At 37.5% G+C, this 21,521-nt stretch overlaps 2 protein-coding genes across 3 annotated transcripts in view; one reads left to right on the top strand and one right to left on the bottom strand.

The window, feature by feature from the left end:
- The window catches only part of b3glcta (beta 3-glucosyltransferase a), a 95,837-nt gene extending 79,819 nt beyond the window's left edge, over positions 1-16,018 (bottom strand). For both annotated transcript variants that reach the window (XM_081371272.1, XM_081371273.1), the window contains exons 1-2: positions 15,035-16,018; positions 837-883 (exon numbers count right to left, since the gene is read on the bottom strand). In XM_081371272.1, coding sequence (XP_081227398.1) covers positions 837-883; positions 15,035-15,269 — 282 coding nt within the window. In that variant the 5' untranslated portion in view covers positions 15,270-16,018. The remainder of the gene's footprint in view (positions 1-836; positions 884-15,034) is intronic.
- hsph1 (heat shock 105/110 protein 1) overlaps positions 15,471-21,521 on the top strand; it is a gene marked incomplete at both ends in the record, with an annotated part of 30,946 nt that continues 24,895 nt past the window's right edge. Inside the window, 15 exon segments of the mRNA XM_081370856.1 lie at positions 15,471-15,492; positions 15,962-16,028; positions 16,030-16,134; positions 16,462-16,523; positions 18,603-18,628; positions 18,631-18,667; positions 18,670-18,756; positions 19,071-19,166; positions 19,249-19,347; positions 19,350-19,378; positions 19,464-19,580; positions 19,584-19,697; positions 19,701-19,703; positions 19,705-19,721; positions 20,685-20,910. Of these exon segments, the coding sequence (XP_081226982.1) occupies positions 15,471-15,492; positions 15,962-16,028; positions 16,030-16,134; positions 16,462-16,523; positions 18,603-18,628; positions 18,631-18,667; positions 18,670-18,756; positions 19,071-19,166; positions 19,249-19,347; positions 19,350-19,378; positions 19,464-19,580; positions 19,584-19,697; positions 19,701-19,703; positions 19,705-19,721; positions 20,685-20,910 (1,107 nt within the window).

Here is a 21,521-nt window from a genome sequence, read left to right as displayed (position 1 = left end):
TCATGCACAATAGAGCTGCACGATATATATATATATATATATATATATATATATATATATATATATATATATATAAAATCAATATTGTGATATGGCTTACTGCCATTGTCAAATTGCGCAGGCTGTGATTTAAAGTGCCCCATTGTGCTATTTTAAAGGTTCCTAATTTTGTTTTGGAGGTCTCCTACAACGGGTTTAAATGCATCAAATGTCAAAAAAGTTACATTTTCTCATAATATACATTGCACATCACCACATTTTTCAATGATTCTCAAACGAATCGTCCAATGATCCAGTCTGTCTAAACCCCTCCTTTCCGCACACATACGTACACAAAAAGTCATTTTTCTGCTCTTTTTTCTATGCCGATGCACTCCCTAACAAAATCACTTCAATCATTTTAGAATAAATAATTTTCAAATGGAGTTATTCAATTCATGTGGTGAAACTTCTTGTATGTTTTCCATATTGCAGAAAATCACAATATTGCATTGTCAAGTTTTTTATCCCAATATTGCGCAACCCTAATTGTCGCAAAATGCAATTATTTATGTAAAAATGTCTACTATAATATTGACAGGCCACTTTAAAATTAAGCTTACAAAGAACAAGCTTATGATAAAAATCATCATGCATGCTGTGGAAAACTTATATATATGCTTGGCTTTAATTGGTGCACTTTCAGCAGAAAAAAATGATAGCTGTAGCTTGCATTTCTGGTGCTGGAGATACAAAACCTGTACAAAGGTCTTGAGCCATGTATGATAAGCAAACAACAGGAGATTACAGATCTGCCATTTAAAATCAAACTGCTGTCACATGCCGTCAACCCTTACCTTTTGGTGACTCTCCACATCATCTCCTTTTGCAGTGATGAGGGGCACTGGAATAAAACCAAACAGAAAACATCAGGTCACAACAATGAGGGCTCCATCATCAATCCATTTAACATGTTGGCAAAACTGCAACACATAGGCAATAGTTTAAATGCCCATGACTTTATAATGTAAATGTTAGGCTAAGTGCTGCTCCTTTAAGATCTAGAGGAGGGAGTTAAAAGCCAGCTGATTAGAAGAGAATCTTTTCCCCTTTAATCTGTACCAGCCTTTAGGGACATCTGCACCACAAGTATTTTGCAAAGTTTTTCATTAGAGCTGGAGAAGCTTCTCTCAAATTACATATCCATTGATCCCGAGAAGAGAGTCGCTTTGAGAGGAGCCTCAAAATCGATACTGAGCGTCAAAACGGCAGATGCAGAGATGACTTTCCGTGCCAGTGAGATCATTGCGAGTGAGTTTCGGCTTCTGAGAATACCACAGGTTTCTGGCCATTATGCTGTCCTTGGAACAGTTCATAATTGCTCCTTTTACTTATCCGCTTCTCGGGTGACATTATCAGAGCAGAGCCCTGAAAGTGTGCATTAAAACTCTGGATTAACTCATGTGAGGGTTAAAAGGCATTTGCTTGTTGCTACTTCACAAGTCCATTTGCAACCTGTGAAATCTTTAATGAGGCTGATGTTTACACCTCTGGGCCAATAGTTGGTTTGAATTTTATTTAGCTTCTTTATCCCTGGCCCAGTATGCTTGTAAGTTGTAACTTAATTATTAATGAAGTCCAGTTCTCTGTAGATGCTCAAAAAAACTGTTGAGAAGCCTGCAGAAAAATTGTATAAACATAGAAATGATGGCAAGATCCAAAAGTAATAGGGGAAAATAAGTTTTATTTCTTGGCCTAGTGTTATGCTAAGTAAATTAAATATGCATAAATGAATGGCTCAATGCTAGAAATATCTGATGGCTGCTTAAGTGAAAACATCTTTAAATTCATTAATGTAGACATCGATGAAAACTAGGCTACACTTGTTAAAAAGATGATGATGGGTAAACATAGCCGTAGAGAAAAGTGGAAAGAAATCAGGGCACAGGGCAACATTAAAATTCCAAGTTAACTTTGAAATGAGGAAACATTGAGCAAAATCATAAATGAAGGGAACCAAAAGGTCATGTGAGCTCATTAGACCTAAACAGCACGAGTGGCTCTGTGGATCTAATTAATACTGCTGAAAAAAATTATATAAATAATTTTATATGTGTGCTTAGTTGTCTTTTTATTTTTATTAATGCCACACTGTTTGCACAAACAGCTTTGCAGAGTTCAGGGAACAAACTGACACACTCACTTAAACTTTTCATGGATCATTGGAAAATAAATGTATGAAGTTTGTTTGTTTGAATGCTTATTATGAATAAACCAAGCTTAAAAAGTCCCTGTGCAGCATTTTAGTTATTTTTTATTAAAAAAAAAAGTATTTAGTTAAATGCTACTCTCTCTATCTAATAATATTAGCAATTTTATGTATGTTTCAATTGCTATCATTATTTTCATTTGTTGTCAAATACATTAGGCTTCCGTTCACACTTCAGAAGTTGTTGTTTTTTCCTCAAAGTAATGAATACTTTTATTCAACAAGGACACATTAAATTGATCAAAAGTAACAGTAAAGTCTAGGGATGTCACAATGAGGAAATGTTTACACCGGTAAATAAACTTGAGAATTCGCTGCACGAGAACTCTACGTATATATCAGGGAGCCGCTAACGATATGTGGGCTACTGACAACGTTTTTGAATGCGTAGGTTTCACTGTAGTTTCACTGCGAATTCGAGATCATGTGTACCCTGAGTAGAGCTGAAACAACTAATCGATTTAATCGATTAAAATCGATTATTAAAATAGTTGTCAACTAATTTAGTCATCGATTAGTTGCTAAATAACTTTTATTTACCGTAAGCGGCTCATTTCGTGCATAATTTAAATCTGCAGTGACCAAAGTGTGGCAGCAATGAGCCACCGGAGGTTTTACTCAGCCAGTACAGCAGGAGAAGTAGCGAATAGCCAATAGCTGGCCTCGTTTTATGTCACGTGCTTCCCGCACAGCGTCTCTGCAGCATTCAGCGAGATGGCGGAGCCAAGCGGCAGTGGAGTAACTGTACGTTCACACCGCTACCGACTTGAGCTTCCAAAGTTATCGGAAGTCATTCATTTTCAATGGAAGCTGGCTTCTCTCAGTGTATCATTTCCATGTGCTTTTAAGTCCTGCCAGTTTAACAGGGCGCGCTTGACAGGGCATATGAACGAGCAGAGAGAGAGAGAGAGAGAGAGAGAGAGAGAGCGCCCCGGCCGCGCGCGCGCACTCACCCGAGCGCTGTCTTGCTCTCTCTCCCTCGCGCATATTTATCAAAATCAATTGATACGCAGATTCTGCAGTACAATGTTGTTTGCAAATGTTTAGTCGTAAAAGCTGATAACACTGCTGTTTAAAGCTTTACAAACATGTTTTGTGATCAGTTTGTGGTTTACCAGTTCATAATTCAGTCTTGCAGCCTAATTATGACTGAATGAGAGCGGGTAAATGTATCTGAAATGCACTTTTTTTTTCTAAGTATGCACGTCTCTTTTTCACACAGCAGGTTTTTTGTGTGTGTCCAATTTTTTTTCTGGACAACCTTCTGATGGATTTTACTTTAAATTTTACTTTAAAATGTGAGTTCCATTCAGGTTTCATGCCATTGGCACTATTCGAAGGATTGTTTACAATTTCACAGCATAACTAAGCTATAAAGCTGTTTCCCAGGTATAAGCTGTGTGTTTACAGGAAAAAAATTATAAAATGCTTTTTACTGCAGTTTTATTGTGTTTTATTCTTATTCTTCGTGAAAATATGTTCTGAAAGATTCCTTAATAAGCTTTGTTCGGGATGTTAAACTACTTTAGTAGCCCTAAGGACAGCCATGGTGAAAACATTATTTGAAATCTCCTTGTGAAATTTGCTAGAGTACGTATGGGTCAGTGTTTTGATTGCAGAAGAGTTCGACAAAGGATTACTAACACATAATAAAACACAACTCCAGGTATGTTTTTTGATGAGGATATGACAATGCAAAATGGTTAAAATCTCTAAAAGGTCTATGTTGAATGATAAAGACCCTTTGTTAATAATTTACTTGGGAAAAAAATGGGCAAAACTAAAATATAAGTACATAAACCGATTAATCGTAAAAATAATCGACCGATTAATCGATTATCAAAATAATCGTTAGTTGCAGCCCTAACCCTGAGTATAAGGAACGGCGGTACTGACCGCACATTTTACAAGATATTTGTCAATGAATGACCAATGCTTTGTGGAGCAGAGCAGATGATTTCAGTTTATAATTGTAGTGTCTGTTGTCTAACTGAACTAAATGTTTTTTTATTTCTAGAAAAAAGCAAAACGACAGTAGAGGTGGTGCCATGGTGGGCAAAGTAACGTAATCACTGTACGGCCGAACACTGCGTAAGACCGGTACACTGACTAATGCAACAAGCCTAGTAAACTGACATTGTTACAAAAAATGTACATTTCAAATAAATGCTGTTCTATTAAACTTTCTATTCATCAAATAAAAATCCTGAAAGAAATTGTCAATGTCCATAAAAATATTAAGCAGCATAACTATTTCAACACTGAGAATTTCTTGAGCACCAAATCAACACATCAGAATTACTTATGAAGTACTGTATCATGTAATACTGACGACTGAATAATGGCTGCTGAAAATTCAGCTTTGCCATCACAGGAATAAATTGCATTTTAAAATGTATTAAAGTAGACGACTTATTTTAAATCCCAATAATATTTTACAATATTTTTTATTTATTATATTTTGATCAATTGTTTGAATGGATTTTTCATAGACAGGATCACATACAATTGCCCAAAGGTTTCTTCACAATGAACAAAACAAAAATTAACCCCCCAGCGGTCCCCCAGGTCCAGGCCACTGATCCTTGTAATAAAATTGCAATAAAATTTGACTGTATTTTTGATCAAATAAAAATGCAGCCGTGGTGAGCATCAGGGATTTCTTTTAAAATCTTGCCAAACCTCAAACATTTAAACAGTAGTGGGTAATATCTTAGTAAACATATACCATACCATACATATTTTGCCATTGCGCAGCCGAAATAAATAAATAAATAAAAAAAATTATGAATGCATTGTGTCAATTTGATAGTGCCCACAGGCATGTGGCAAAATGCCCATATAGTATGTTTAATCTGGCCCTATGATCTCTAAATATCCACATTTCAGTGGTCAACATTCTGACCACTACTAACTAACCTGCTTATCTATCTAATATTTAAATAAAGGTGTCCGTGTTTACCACCATGGTCACACAACTTAATTCATGTTAAACAACTTCCAAATGTTTAAGATGATCTTCCAACACATTTTAAAGGGGGACATCACTTTCCCTCTTTCTTACAAAATGTAAGCCATTAATACTAAATAACCCATGAGTGGATGGATTTGCTCTGCCCTGAACATTATCTTTCCCACTGTGGCTGAATCATAAAGAACCAAGGCATTTTCATATCATATCAGTGGGCAGGATGAGCCGAGGCCAGAGCTGATATATAATTCTACTGTTGCTGTCAGATAATTCCCTTAACAGTTTCACCCAAGCATTGGGCTGTTTACGGTTGAAAAATGAACATTGGTACTGCCTATCATCAGGATAGCTTCCCTAATGTTCACTAGTTTTATAGCGGAAAAAGATAGATCACAATTTCACCTCAAATCTAATATTCCATATTAGTGCTCTGACAGGATCACAAAAGAAAAGCAATAGGGGAGGCTCATAATACTACATCTCCCTGAGCGCGCCATTAAAGCGATTGTAAAAATGCAAGAAATATGTGTTTAATATTAAGAGCCGAGCGCATTCACTAGCACTGTTTCACTCAGCAAACATATTCAAGCAAAAAAGTTGGATCCATCTTGAATTTTAAATAAATAATTCCACATAAATAAGAAAATGGGTTTTAACAAAGAAAAGAGTGGTTCTCTCAGCAGCAAGGCAGGCTATTCTCACATGGACTGGAGTCTGTCAGAGTGGATTAAATATGCAACATTTGGCTTGAAAACCTTGGCTTCTTGCAGGAACGCATTCAAGTTCACTCCTCATTTTCTGGCATCTGTCGCAAACTTTCAATCTTTTCATGCCGGTCCCCTGAGGATGTTATAGGGCGGGAGAGACACACACGAGGGCCATTTACCAGCTCTGTAAGCTCTGCTTGCACATGGCCGCTGAGACAACTACACTATAAAGTGCCCTTCTTTATTGCCAGTGTTGCTTTTAACAACTGCTGGCTATATTCTTGATAAAATACTGCAAGAAAATCATTTGCCTGAACTGATGACATCTGTGTACAATTTTTTCAGATGTCTTCTAGAGTAGAGAAATGCAAAGAACAGATGCTCCTTCAGATGAAGGAAAACAACATGGGAAAAATTAGTGAAATTAGAAGCTTTGGATGAAAGCTGTACTTGTGTAATTAAAGGTGTTTCAAAGTCTGCTAGGAAAGATTGATGCACAGTTCCTATGAACAAATATGAATACTTCCCTGCTCAGGGATTAAAGTGAAACAAATTCTTCTGACTGAATTTTTTTTAGGCCAAGTCATATTCCTTTAACTTTTTACATAGTCGAGACCAATAGCATTTTAAGGGGAGACGTTTTAAACCACTTTAATATTGCCAGTAGGCGTATTTTAAAAGCTATTTTAATCTATGAAAACCAGACAGGGAGCATGTGTACTGTACACTGTAGAGCACGAACGGCAGCATTGTGACTAGCTTCTGATTGATGGTGACCTAGCACTTTTATTCCTTCTAGCACCATTATTGCCATATTGAAGTCTCCTGTGACATACTGTGCAAAGACACGTACCTGGCTGTTTGATTTTTTTAGTCCACGAACTAAAAGGCTTGCCATTCTCCCCCCATTTCGCTAAGCCTTCCCCTTTACTTAAACTTTCGTTAAGTAAAGGGGAAAATATTTTATATATATAGGCAAATCATAACACGTTTACACAAAATTTGTTAACACACACAAGTACTTTTCCCCTTTACTTGACATAAATTGTAAGAATATGACTAATAGTAAAGACTAGTACTATAAACATTAGGCCTATGCTAATGTTTATAATGGTGCTAGAAAGCCATTAAATAGCAGTCCCAAACTAGTTTTTGTTAATACAATGTTGGTATGAGCCACTACAGTCATTTAAAAATATAAAAAATAATACAAAGAAAAATAGTGGCATTTTGGGGTTAATATGGAAACGACAGTTACCATGGTGAATACACAATATTAACAATAACTGTTAATGAAACATGGAAACTGCTCCTGGTGAATATAATGAAAATCATCCCTGCATTACTTTTATTTCGGGTAATTTACAACGTAACGGCGTTGCATGCTCGTAGTTTCTTTTGCACTAGCTTGATCAGTGAGGCGATACAACGCGCGCCGCTGCATTTGCGCGTGCAATTGAGTGTGCGCTACGAGAACTGATAGGACAAGAAAGTCCGTTTTTCTGAGGTGAAAAACTTTTTTTCAGCGTACACTTATGTCACTGCCTGGTTTCCTATTGTGCTGGGTTTTCTGAAGTAGTCATGATTCGCCTCTCATAACACAACATGCTCTAATAAACACGCACGCAGAGTGGAAAAGGAGGAGCGGGGGCGCGGGGAGCAAGGATCACAGCGCAAATTTGAACTATATCGATATATGCGATATAGTCTAATTCCATATCGCATTTAAAAAATATATCGATATATTTTTTTTATATCGATATCGCCCAGCCCTACCTGCATTATAAGTGTCTCCATTCTACCTGTCTACCTATTCAGCTGTAGCCTGACATGCACTTTCCGTGAGCGGTAATTGAAAACCCGGAGTGGACCATGAGCGAAGTGATTACAGAACGCTTCAAGTGGAGAGAGGAACGTGCTTTTGCTCCACTCCAGGCTTTGATCACATCCCCTTCAGCAGGGTGAATACACCTCGTCTTTCCTTAAAGCTCCAATATGTAGGAATTTTGTAATAAAATTTCCGAAAATAACTTGCACAGTGTGATATATTTCCTCCAGTTGTGTACTTACAATATTTCAAAAGTCTCCAAAGATTTCAGAGAAATTCCGATTTTAAATAACTGGCCGTCCCGGAAAAGAAACGTCGCCTCTCAGTGACGCAATGTCCGCTCTATCCTTGTTTTCCGTGTGGACCATGTGATCGGATATTCCACCACACCGGATTTTTTTTTTTTTACAACAACTTTATTGAGTTTTTTTTCTTATCACAATAAACAATAACGACGTCTGACAAAGAAGAAAAATAAATAAAATAAAAAATATGACCCACCACACCGGAATATCACATGGTCAAATGCGGAAGTGGTGGTTATAGATGGTTATAGCTGTTATGGATCACGATTACTCTTTGGCGAGTATTGAAGTGCCAACAAAACGAAAGCGTACATATTCTGATACACGCAGACTGTGTGACAAACGAAGGAATAAAACCTGGATAAATATCGGCCAGGCGTTTTCGAGATGGAGAGAGCTGCGCGACTATCTTGGACTTGACAGAGACTCTCTCGCGAGTGTATTGATAGACAGGTAAGACATGCAACTGTCAATAATAGCACTTATAAACAAAGTTATATTGCTCTTTGTACTTCGGTAAGGCTTTTTATCACGTGTGGTGACCGAGATTATGGCAGTACAATTAAATACAATCGGATATGTGTTGTTAAAAAAATATATTTAGTCATTACTTGCAAATGTTCGTTCAAATTTACTTTTAGATATTGGTTTGAACACGTTAAACAACACGGCATTAACCATAAAAACGTAAAACTGCACAACAATTCATTTGACAAATAGCTGTAAGTTGTAACGGGATAATATAGCATAACATTTCACGTTCCTTGCAGTTCATTAATTATGATGACATAAAATAATACGATCAGACATACAGGTAATACAAAAACGAATAAATTACCTCATCCGTGATCATGATTCATTAATTTCATTTAGATATATCGCTAGATGGTGAAAACGCATTAAAAACGACATCTCCCATCGTCACCTCCTTCATAGCGTCATCAAGCTTCGCCTTTGTTATTGTTGGAAACTGCGCCCTCTTGTGGTAAAAAAAATCACATACTGGAGCTTTAAAGACCTATTCAAACTAAAATTAAGACATTTATTACACTATTTGAGAAACGAAAGCCTATTTACGGCCTTAAAATTATTAAAAGTGAATTTAAGACATTAAGGACAGACTGGAACCATATTGACGGAAATCCGTCATAGACTTGCTGCAATTAACGGAAATCCGTCGTAGCAACGGAGAACTTTAATCCCTGAGCCTGCTACACAGTTTGCAAAAATTAGTATGTCAAATCAGCAGCATGCCTGAATACTCAGTATTCATCATATACACAATAGAAAACAATAACTGAATGACCAATGTTACTATAAAAAGCACTAGGCTATTAAAAATTGAGGCTGATACAGCTAGAGGAATTAATGAATTAATAACAAATAAATAAATAGCCTAATACATGGATTTACATCTTTTCTTACTATTCTGTATAACTATCTAAGTTATTTCCAACTCATTTTCATTTTAGTTTTAATGTATGTTACACTTTTTGTATTGCCAATGTGTGAACAGCTTGCAACGAAAAACCTTCCCTGACTTCGTAGGTTGTAAACTGATTTTTATGTGAAGGACTCGGGCCGGTTTCAGCAGGAAAATCCAAAGGATGTGACGGTTAGGAAAGTTTGATAAAAAAAAAAAAAAAAAAAAAACAGAATCTAAAAGGATATTAACTTTAATAGCCTACTTCTTGAGTTACAGGCATGCAAATTTGGGGCAAAAAACAAAAGAAGTGCTTTTTCCCCATTTCTGTTGGGACTTTCACCGTTGGCATAGGCTATAATGCAACAAAGATTGCTAAAGACAACAGATTTAACTAATAGACCAATTCTGTGTAAAAATAAAATACTGACGCTGCCATCTTTCTAAAGTAATTTTTACTCCCCTGTAATTTGGCTCCAAATCTCAGGTGAAAATTGTCATTTTGACCCCCTCTAAAAAATAATGGATTACTCAGTAAACAAACATCCATCACATTTAATATTAATATAATACTTCAGAAAAAAATATGACCAAAATCCAAAATTTGAGCCGGGGAAGTTTCCAAAATTTGTTTGTTTTGACATGGAATTTGCCATATACTTTATATTCAAACGATCATGAAATTCAAAGAATTTCGCCATAAGTATATCGTGGCCTTGAATCACATTGTCTCAGTAATAGGTTGCTGGCTGCATTTTACTTTACAGCCACCGGTGTCGCTAATGACAAGGGTTTCTGAATTCTACATATAACCCCTTTATATGCTACAAGTAATTTTAGGCATCACAGCATTATAATATAGGCTACAGTATGAAAAATGGATATTAATTTTGAAATTTGCTAAAGATTACATTTAACAGTGTTTTTAGTGTTATTCAAGCTTTTGAAGAAGAGTTCACAAAAAATGTAAAAAAAAAACAACTGTACAAAAAACATTCAATATTGTCTGTTAAAATGTATTTTTATTAATTAATTTTTATAACCAGCTGCTGCTGCTGCTGCTGATGCTGATGATATTGTGCATCCCTGAGTTCTCCCTCAAACTCAAAATGTACTTTGAAAGTACAGGAATTTGCATTACTTAGCTTTGGATGGTGAACATGGAGTTTTGAATTTCATCAAGAACGCATTAATTTGCCTCATTCCATCAACCACACCTCAAACCATTTCCAAATTTAGCCACTTTTTGCCTGAATCAGAATTGTAACTGGCACTTATTTGAAACAAAACTATTGTCAGCATTGGCTTTTATATGAAGGAAATGGGATTCCAAAGTCTCAGAGTCACAATGAGAGCAGTCACTTTGGTTTGGTTCCGGAAGCCAAATTTATTGTTCATGCATGCGTGCCGTTTTGTGTCTGAAGTCTGAAGTTCTTTTCATTACCAGGTCTCCACAACCTTTCCTGCACATTATGCTCACTGCCTCATCAAGTGGTTAGCAGCACAAATTACATGATAATATTAATACGTTTTTTTTTTTTTTAATTAATTACATTTTTAGAGTGTGCGAGAAGTCATTTGCTGTACTCAATATACTCTGCAAGTTGATAATGAACCTATAAGTGTTAATCAAAAGACAGAATGTATAAAAAGTGTCAGAAATTCACAAGTGTGAAGCAAACAAAGCAAGTTATTAGTCATTACTCCTTCCATAAATCACAAAGGCGCACTGATATTTATCAAATAGGCACTCAGAGGAGACCTCAAAGCTGTTCTGAGAGAATTATATTAATGTAATGCATTAGTTATTAGAAACTTGCAAACCAACCACTGCCACTTGAATGGTGTTACAGCCATTAAATGATAACATCGAATGCTATAGACTGTTATCTGCTTCTGTATTCTGCTGGTGTGTATTAATTCTTATGCTGAGCACTAGACCCTGCTGTGATGATGATTAGTACCACAAACAGTAGGAGCACTACACAAAATCCAAATCCAATCGAAAACATGAGTCAATCAGAGATCCCTTTTAAATTATTGCTTGTGAGCTGTATTAAACCTATACCCTCTCTTGACATTTCATTCAAAGTGGATGAGTGAATGCTTTTAAAACACAAAATTCCATGGCACTATGAAACTAATATGACCTGAAAGGAGCATGACTTCTCTCTTGAATAAAAAGTACCTCTCTTCATCTTTCACATCACTTCACTATCTCACTTTGGAAGCGGGTGGCTAGAGAAAAGGATTTTCTGATGACCTGTCAGTCTAAGAACAAATAGGAAAACTTTGGAGAAGAAGCTGTCAAAAAGCACTCGGCGGGCCTGATAATCACATCAAGAGTTTGTTGTTAAATGTGTATGACGGGTCTTCAGTTCTCTAAATAGACAAATATTGATCACTCAAAAGATCGAAACATGATGAAAGTGCAGTTAGATGACAACAAGATGTGAGCAGACTACAACTTCATTATTAAAAAGATCTCCCACTGTGTGACGATGTCTCTGGCTGTGCACTCTTCAAAACTGAACTGAGAATGGCTTTTAAAGTGGGCATGAAATTAAAATTCATTGATTTTTTTATCTTATTGTGATCGATTCATCTATGCATGTTTCAGTTTATTTTTGCAACACATAGGCCTAGTAATTTTCAATTAAAACGTCATACAGTAACTCAACCTTCCGGTGAAATGACAGACTTCTCTCTTCCACAGGGGGGACTTAGACTTCTTGAGTATTTAAGTCGACATGAAACGCAAGTTGCGATAGTCTTTTCTTCCCCGTTGTGACATTTATGTGAGTGAAACGGCTTCTCGAACAACAGCAAAAAATGTCTGGCAGGACTTGATTTTGTCTATGACCTCATGTGAGTGACAGGTTGTCCCGCCCTCACGCCAGTAAACACGTCATCAGAGTAGAGAAGAGAGACGTCACAGCAAGAGAAGAGATGTCCTTTTAGCACAAGATAGAAAGTTGGGAGAAAAGAAAACGAGCATGCATTGGCATTTATTTGCTCATCATAAATGCCGATTTGTCTCCATCTCCCATGGCTTTCAATCCCAAGCCAAATCCTAAGACTGCCTCTCAATGATAAGCAGAACAGAGCGCAAGTATTCACACCGCCAAGGTGATTTCATGCCGTCCATGGATTCATGCGCTCCCTGCATACCTTAAGATTTGTATTTGACAGTCACTTTTCCAGACAGTCAGTGTGTTTATCTTTTTAACTGTCAGGTGTAAACAGCACTTTTATCTTTCAAAACTGCTAGCTTAAACTGCCTCCTGACTCAAGCAATGGACTAACTTCTATGGGAACAGAATAACATCTGTGGGAAAGACTTAAAATACCTGTAATTATTCTAAATCTTGCAGTATAACTCATCATAACAAAACATATTTGTTGCGCATTTTAAATGGCTTTGTTTTTATCTGTGACTGATCATTCTTTCTGCCAGCAGGTTCACACAAAAGGTAGGCCTATGTTTTCTCAAGGTTTTATTCTGTACATCATAAATAATGCAGCAGGACAGCGCTGATATAATCTTGACATATCTTCATAAAACCCTTACACAAAAAGTTCTTTACAGGGAAATTTTACAGGGAATAGTATTTTTGTTTCTTTTAAATTTTACATTTTCGTCACAAAAAAAAAAATTTTTGATTTGCAATAATGAAATTTATTTTTTAATTATTTTATTTGTATTCTATATTTATAAAATATTTATTTTTGTATTTTTTCCCATTTTTCCATAAAAATCTTGCTGTGATAATGTCTTCCATTAGTTTTTTTGTCACAAAATGTCCAATATTGAATTTATTATTTTGTTTTTCTAACAGAAATAATAGAGCTATAATGTAACTCCATGATGGCTATATTGATAAACAATGGCAAATGAAAAAAAAACATTAACATTCCAAATTATACTTTCGAGACCATCATAATAATTCTTGCAATTTTGACAAAACCGCATGTCACTTAGCTAAACTGATATGATATGTTTAAATCCGCCAGATCTAAAATCATATGGGCAAGATCGGAAAATGTAAGATGTAGTGATAACGTACCTCTAGCCCAAAATAGCAGATGCCGGTTCTGTCAACTGACCTGGAAACTCTCTCACATGTGCCCCGGACCAGCGGGGTCGTCCTAACTGCTGAACTCTGCAGGTGCGAGTACTACTAAAACTAGGTCAGTCCTCAAGATATTAGCAACCACAACAAGTCTCATTCTTGAACAACGAGGTATATCTTACGTGCACAATGCACATCAATAATTCCATGAACAGTTATGTGAGATCTTTCAGCATAGCCTACTTCTTGAATTTAAAAGAAGCCCTCAATAGGAGTTTATTTTCTCTACATATCTCAACAAATTGCCAAAACAAATTGAGGCACTTTGAGAAGTAGCAAATTATACCTCAGTAGCAAAATTGACTAAATATAGGGCAATGACAATACTTCTTATCAGACAGTGCACATTTGCCTGTGGTTCAGGTGTTCAGACCCATTAGGACCCACGTGCTCTATATATACACACACAATACAAATGGATGGCATCCTCAGTCCGACAATCTGAATTGCATTTACGTGACTGGCATGTAGGGCAATCTTACATGAACTGCATCGGAAACACACAATTCATGCAATCGGGTGGTTAGGCCTGATTTATGACCCCAATATCCACAAAAGTCCATTTTAACTGTCTTTATAGGCATTGATCAATACATTAAAAATGGCTCTATCTGCATTGGTGCTCTGTATGAAACATGCAACATTACTCATTTGCCTGGCACATAGACCTCAACTAGGAAGGGGGAGAAGAAAAAGGTTTCAGTTAAACAATACTTCACATTTGCACGCATCTACTCCAAACTGTTGTCCTTCTCTTCAATTCATTTTTAACAATGCCAACCAGATACTCTGGTTAAGGCAGCTTACTCAAAGTAAATTACACTCATGTTGCCCAAAAATGATGTCAAGACAAGCAGCACACTAGGTTTTGTGACAGATTATCACACCTATGATGCTCAAAAAAATATCGTCAAGATTGGCAGCTCATTAGGTTTTCGAGGAACAATCAATGATATCTACAATGCACAGATATGCTGTCTACACGCAGCTCTCTAGGTTTTGAAACGGCCAATCACACATATGATGCCAAAACGTTGCCTAGCCAGCTCAGCCATTCATTCAATCTATTAGACAAATAAGTTTGAAAAGGCACGTATCCTTCAAATATTTGGGAGTTTAATTCATTCAACTGTCAAATGGAGTTGTAAAGATCAGTCTCAAGCATTCCCCATAACTTGACAGAGCAGCAAAGCTGTTACAAAAAAAGAAGGAAGTGTCATTTGTGGCAGCTTATTTAAAATAGCTTTACCCTTGTTACTAATAACGGTTATACTCAGCATATGCTTTTCCATAAGTAAAAGAAGTAAACATCCTTTTAGACTGCTGCCTTTCTCAAACAAATAGCAAAAGAAATAAATGTAAGATTCTCGAGCTGAAAAACTTCATTTTGGTAGGCTAAATGAGTAGAGAAATACTTACCAAGCGACAAAAGCAAGAAATACTGGGCAACACTGTATCCGTATTGAGAGTTTATGGGAAGCATAGTAATACGAAGCGCGGATAGCGCAGGCAGCCAGCTCGCTGTAGCAGAATGTTTGCACTGATCTTCTATCCAACACTCACTACAGTGCCCGCCGATCATTACACAGCTTTTGTTTTGCGAGGACATTTCCTGTTGAACGCGCGCCTCGGCTGCGGCCTCTAGTGGCCACATCGCTAACTACAACAAAAGGGGCAGTACTTGTCTCTAACATAACAAGTGCGATTCAAATGTTTATTAAAGGGATAGTTGGACAGAATCGCCAGATGAAAATGACAACAAATGTAACAGCCATCATCTTCGTTGATCAAAACCTTAATTTGTTCCGTGAAAGACAGAACGGCAGAACGACAGTTCATTCACGTTCATTGAAAGATGGCAAATGATGACAGAACATGTGAACAATCACGTCATAATTTGGCTTCAGTTATGAAATCACCTAAAATCTGGCTATATATTAAAACACATTTTTAATAGTCAAGAGAGTCATGACTATCACCTCCACTAACATGTATGCAGTCTTTTTCACGCTTAATATACGAACTGACCGATTGAACAAATTATGTAGATAACAATATCCAGCCGTACCGCTCTGTAACATTAAAATAACGACAAGAAATCAATACATGTGTGCTATATTTAGCTGAAGAGCAGAACACTCTCTCGCGGTTACCAGTTACCACAGCAACCCTTCGGACGCTCCGTGTTGAGTTGAGCGCCGAAAGCTCTGGAAATGTCAACGCAATCTGCGCGGACTGGACCGAGCTGCGCCGCTGGCTGCTGCTGCTGCTGCGTTTGGAAGTTTCTGGAAAGTTCGCCGAAAAGAGATACGGTTTTGGATTACCAACATTGACTGGACTGACAAGCACAGGCGGGTTTGTTCGTTTGTTTATCTGATCTTAACACCGCTCGCGTACCGAGGAAGGTCCAGGATGGCTGTCGTGGGCTTTGATGTGGGATTTCAAAACTGCTGTATAGCTGTGGTCAAAAGCGGGGGCATCGAGACCGAATCCAATGAATTTTCAGACAGATGCAGGCCGTAAGTGGATGCTGATTCTGTTCTTGCTGAATGCATAAAAATACACAGAGCTTGCGTTGCATGAATCATCAATGTAACGTATCAGATGAATGTTGACTCTACATTTGGTATCCACCCAGGCTGAAAGACTACTAGTCAAGCATAAGTCACACTTTAGGATCTAAAGTCTAATTGATAAGCTGTTATTTTTGTCTTAATAAAAATACATCACAAAATATCAGAACTCATGGTTCCTCATATACCTGTCAATATCAAACATCTGAAACCTATATTATCTGTCAATTTGGGCCCCTCAGAATTGAATATGCCTGAACGGTTTTCTTTTAGAGCTGTTGTATCATTTAGTTCAAAGAACAGGATCATTGGTAATGCTGCAAGAAACCAGGTAGGCATCCCCGTTCTCATCTGATGATTATGAATTGAAAATGATCTAGCGTCATGTAACACCATTAGTCTTTTTTTCACTTGTTCTAGATGATAACCAATCCTGCAAGCACGGTCTCGTCATGAGTCTCATGAGACCTCATGGCAGATTGTTTCAGGATCATGTTGTTACGGTGGCCGAGAGAGCTCAACGCGCTGCAACTGAAGAAAACACATGCAAATAGAAGAACACCCGCGAATTAAGAAAACATCTTCAGTTTCACAAAACATGTGTGCTCCAAATACTCACAACACAACCCAAATACAGAAATGCGCTGCAAAAGTTCACAACACAACCCAAAACGCGTTGCAAAAGTTCACAACACAACCAAATACAGAAACGCGCTGCAAATAACACAGACCACAACGGAAATGTTTCCAGGGGACCCTAATAAGTGACAAACCCGGCTGGGACGTGCTTGGCCCTGTCCCAAATGGCGCACTTCATGTGGACTTTTTTCGGTCTCGTGGACTTAAATTGCGCGTGCTCGCCGAGTCTACGAGTCCGTAGGCCGTCCCATTCAGCATTTTAATGCTCTGAAGTGTGCTCAGCAGCGCCCCCTTTGTACCCTTGAAGCGGTCTTCCGCAAAGCCCACATAGATGCAGGCTCCACACACTTTAACTACCCAGGAATCCTTGCGAAAGGCCAATCAGACAACGGATGGGAGGAGATTTCACTCACGGATAATTGTTGACATGGCTGAGAAGAAAATATTACGGTTTTTATGACCTAGATGTACATTTTACCAGTTGTACGTTGGAACATTATGTATTATTATGTACAACTGTATACATCATTTAAATAAGCATGATGTATCCATTGTCTAATGCCCAGGTGATATACACAATATCAAAATACAGAACTGTAAAAGCAGGCTGTGAAGTTGACATGGAGATAAGTCGTCGGAGCGCAAAAATGTGATTTCCCCTGTCCAACAACAACCAGGCCGTTATTTCCGGCGGGATGATCGAGTCTGTCCCAAAAATACCTCTCAATGCGCCCTTGTGGACTTGCGCCAAGGGCCCTATAGGTCTGCACTACATGACGTCACCAAAGTGTGGACTCTGAGGAAGTCCACAAGTCCGGAGTGTGCCAGTTGGGACAGGGCCCTTATTGCTCGTGAGCATCTCTATGCCCTACTCCCTTCGAAGGGTAGACGGCAGAGCCGGACTTTGGAGGGAGTACGGCACTTGTGTGCCATTATATAGCCGTTTGGACCACACTTGATGAAGGGAGCAATGAAAGACAACATAATTTCCTCATTATTTTCACCTCGGATGTTCTCATCTATGGTTCCCATGACAACGCAGCACGGTGTCCATCAGCTGAATAGCTGTTCTTAGGACAGAAATATCTTATTAATGCTGTTAACATAACGGTTGCAAATAAATATAAAATTTCTTTCTTTTTTTTTACAAAAAAGCTTTTAAAATATGCGTTATATAGCTGTGTGTGAGTGTCTCAACTTTAAAACTTTGGACCCTGCATTACCTATAATTTCTTATGAAACACTTCTTTATGAAAATTTAAACATAACATGACAAAATTTGTACAATGTAACTTATGTATAGATTAATATCTTTCACTCATGTTCTTTTTCTCTATCTTTTTATTTATTTATTTTAGTTTTCAGCTCATTGTTCTTTTCTCATTTGTATTCTGATGACATTGAACATATTGTTAATACATTTTTACATTTTGTATATTGTATACAATTTTGTATGTCATAAACATGTCATCTCTGTATGTTTTGTAAAAATGTTGAGCTGTAAGCACGTCCCAGCCAGGTTTGTCACTTATTGGGGTCCCCTGGAAACATTTCCATGGTCTGTGCTATTTGCAGCGCTTTTCTGTAATTGGTAGTGATGTGAACTTTTGCAGCGTGTTTCTGTATTTGGGTTGTGTTGTGAGTATTTGGAGCACACGTGTGTTGTGAAACTGATGAAGATGTTTTCTTAATTTGCGGGTGTTTTTTTTTCTACTTGCATGTGTTTTCTTCAGTTGCAGCGCGCTGAGCTCTCTCGGCCACCGTATGTTGTGCAGAGAAGGCTAGTTTACCATATGAACTGGTCTGGTACCACTAAATGATGGGAAGGTTAGAGTCAAGGTAAAGTCACAGCTATGTTGCTGACCAAAATGAAAGACATCGCAGAGGCAAATCTGCAGAAGAAACTGGTGGAGTGTGTCATCTCTATACGTTTTTGCACTGGAGCCTTGTGAAAATATATATATTTTTTTTATATTTAATAGATACCACCAGAGGCGTGTACCAGAAATAGAGGTTTTAGTTCATTAGAAATTCTCCCACATGATAATATATATTATAGTAATTTATAGGCTTGTCATCATGATAAATTAAAGAAAAGGCCTTGCTTCGCTTTCATACAGCAGGAAATTTTAACCAGGCCTTTTTTAATTTGTATGTAAATCACTAATGTGCAAGCCACCAATCCAATGGTTTGTTTGTTTGTGTTATTTTTTTTTTGGTCATACAAATGATTTCGCATGATCCCTCATTCTTCACTGATTCAGAAAGGAGGTCCGGTCTGGATGCTGCCAAGATTGCTGGCTTGAACTGCCTAAAGCTAATGAATGACAACACTGCAGGTATCCTTTGAATTAATGAAACTCACTACAACTGCCTTTGCCTCGTCTAAAGCAATGTCCACAGTATAATTTATCATTCCAGTGGCTTTAAACTACGGCATATATAAGGAAGATCTTCCAGGCTGCGATGAGAATCCAAAGATAGTGGCGTTTGTGGACATGGGCCACTCATTCCTCCAGGTCTCTGTGCATTCAACAAAGGCAAACTTAAGGTGAGTCTCAGTCAAAGTAAGACGTCTGTGTAGATTACCAACTTTGCATTTTCACGCTCATCAGTGCATGCTCTGTTCTTTGCAGGTGCTGTCTACCGCCTTTGATCCTTATTTGGGAGGGAAAGACTTTGATCAGAGGCTGGTGGAATATTTCTGTGCCGGATTTAAGTCCAGGTACAAGATGGATGTAAAGTCCAAGGCTTAAGCTTTGTTGCGACTGACACAAAAGTGCCAGAAACTTAAGAAACCGATGAGCAGCAACTCTACGGACATTTCCCTCAACATCAAGTGCTTTATGGATGATAAAGACATAAAGACGTAGCCTATGTGGGAAAATGAACAGGTACGTGACTGTTTAGTATTACGTAGAGCGCAGAAGTCTGTTTTGGGGTGCACAGTATATCTGTTCCATTTAGTTTATTGTCCAAATTGTTTTTTCATTGTTATTGGTCGATATTGATGTTTAATTGTATATGCTCAGTGTCCTAAATTTTTACATTTACATTTCCTCACTCCTCCTACACTAATAATTTATTAACACTTTATATGTAGTCTTTATCAAAGTTCAGAATGAACATTCATTTTTTCATACAGTAAGTAAAGTTGTGATGCTTAAATTCACTTGGAGCATATTGATTTTTGTTGTTGATGAGTTTTTAGTGTTTTATTTGTAATTTATTTAATATAGTGTAGAATTTTAATATCAGCTATTTATTGGTTAACAGGGATAACATGGACATATATATGGACATATTTTTTGTACTGTACATTATGATGTTGTGATGCTTAAATTTACTTTTAGCATTTTGAATGATTAATTTTATTTTTACTTATTTAAACAAAATAGTATAGAATCTTAATATCGACTGTTCATCAGTTATCAGGCATAATATACAAATCATAAAATATTTATCTGCATATTGGTACCTTTACTTTGAAAGTACATTCATAATGATTCTATTATTTAATAAATAATCAAATACTCATTGCATAAGATTCATGTTATATTGGGAGCAGTCTTATCTGCTTAAGTGACACAGGCTTGTATTCTAATAGTAGGCAATTTGATGCAAGTTTTAAGTGACTATGGTTTTCCCAACCCCCTAATTCTGTAATTTAAGAGTCCCCCGCTTGTGTTTGTAACATGCTTAAATTCACATCTTAATCTGTTTACACAAGTCATATTTAATTGTCCTTATTTGCTACTAAATGCATGTCTACAAAGCACCAATAATGTTATTGCAGAACTGCAATTGGGCTTCAATGGAGAAGCCAAGATAAGTAAATGCTTTCCTCTTCCACACAGGGCCAAATTTGAGGAGTTGTGTGCTGACTTGTTCGAGAGAATGGTGGTTCCTTTGATGGCGGCTCTAGAACAGGCTCAAGTGCGGCTTCAGGACATCAGTTCTGTGGAGATTGTAGGAGCCACACAGATCCCTGCTGTAAAGGCCCAGATCAGTAAGTTCTTCAAGAGGGATGTGAACACTACATTAAATGCAGATGAAGCAGTGGCCAGAGGCTGTGCATTACACGTACTGTAAGTGGGTTTTATAATACATAACAGATAGCATAATGTGGTTCATCTAAAGCTGAAGCACATAATATTATGTTAAAATGCTATCTCCTTGCCTAGTTGAATATGCAGAGACAACTGCAAGTTTTTTTTATAATTTGATGCTAGTAGCGCAGAGATTACACACTTCAGCTTTAAGAACCAGAAATTCTTAAAGGGGGGGTGAAATGCTATTTCATGCATACTGAGTTTTTTACACTGTTAAAGAGTTGGATTCCCATGCTAAATATGGACAAAGTTTCAAAAACTAAATTGTACGTTTGAAGGAGTATTTCTGTGCCAAAAATTGTCCTTAAGGTTTGTCACAAGTTTCGGAAAGTTTTTTTTCGAGTATGGGTCTGTGTGACGTAAGATGGGGCGGAATTTCCTTATATGGGTCCTAAGGGCACTTCTCCGCGGGCAGAGAGAGAAGAGAGCGAAAGCAGTTCCTCATCAAAGCGCTCTGCTCGGCTTTTGGAAGTCAATGTCACCAAAGAAGTGTGTTTTTGGTTGCCAGGGCAAGACAACCCTGCACAGATTCCCAAAGAACCCAGCGCTAAGGGACCCGTGGATGGAGTTTGTTTTTTCAGA

Source organism: Scardinius erythrophthalmus, assembly GCF_964197995.2.
Source record: "Scardinius erythrophthalmus genome assembly, chromosome: 7".
Taxonomy (NCBI): domain Eukaryota; kingdom Metazoa; phylum Chordata; class Actinopteri; order Cypriniformes; family Leuciscidae; genus Scardinius; species Scardinius erythrophthalmus.
Note: the sequence above shows the minus strand (reverse complement) of the source record. Positions and strands in the feature narration are given on the sequence as shown.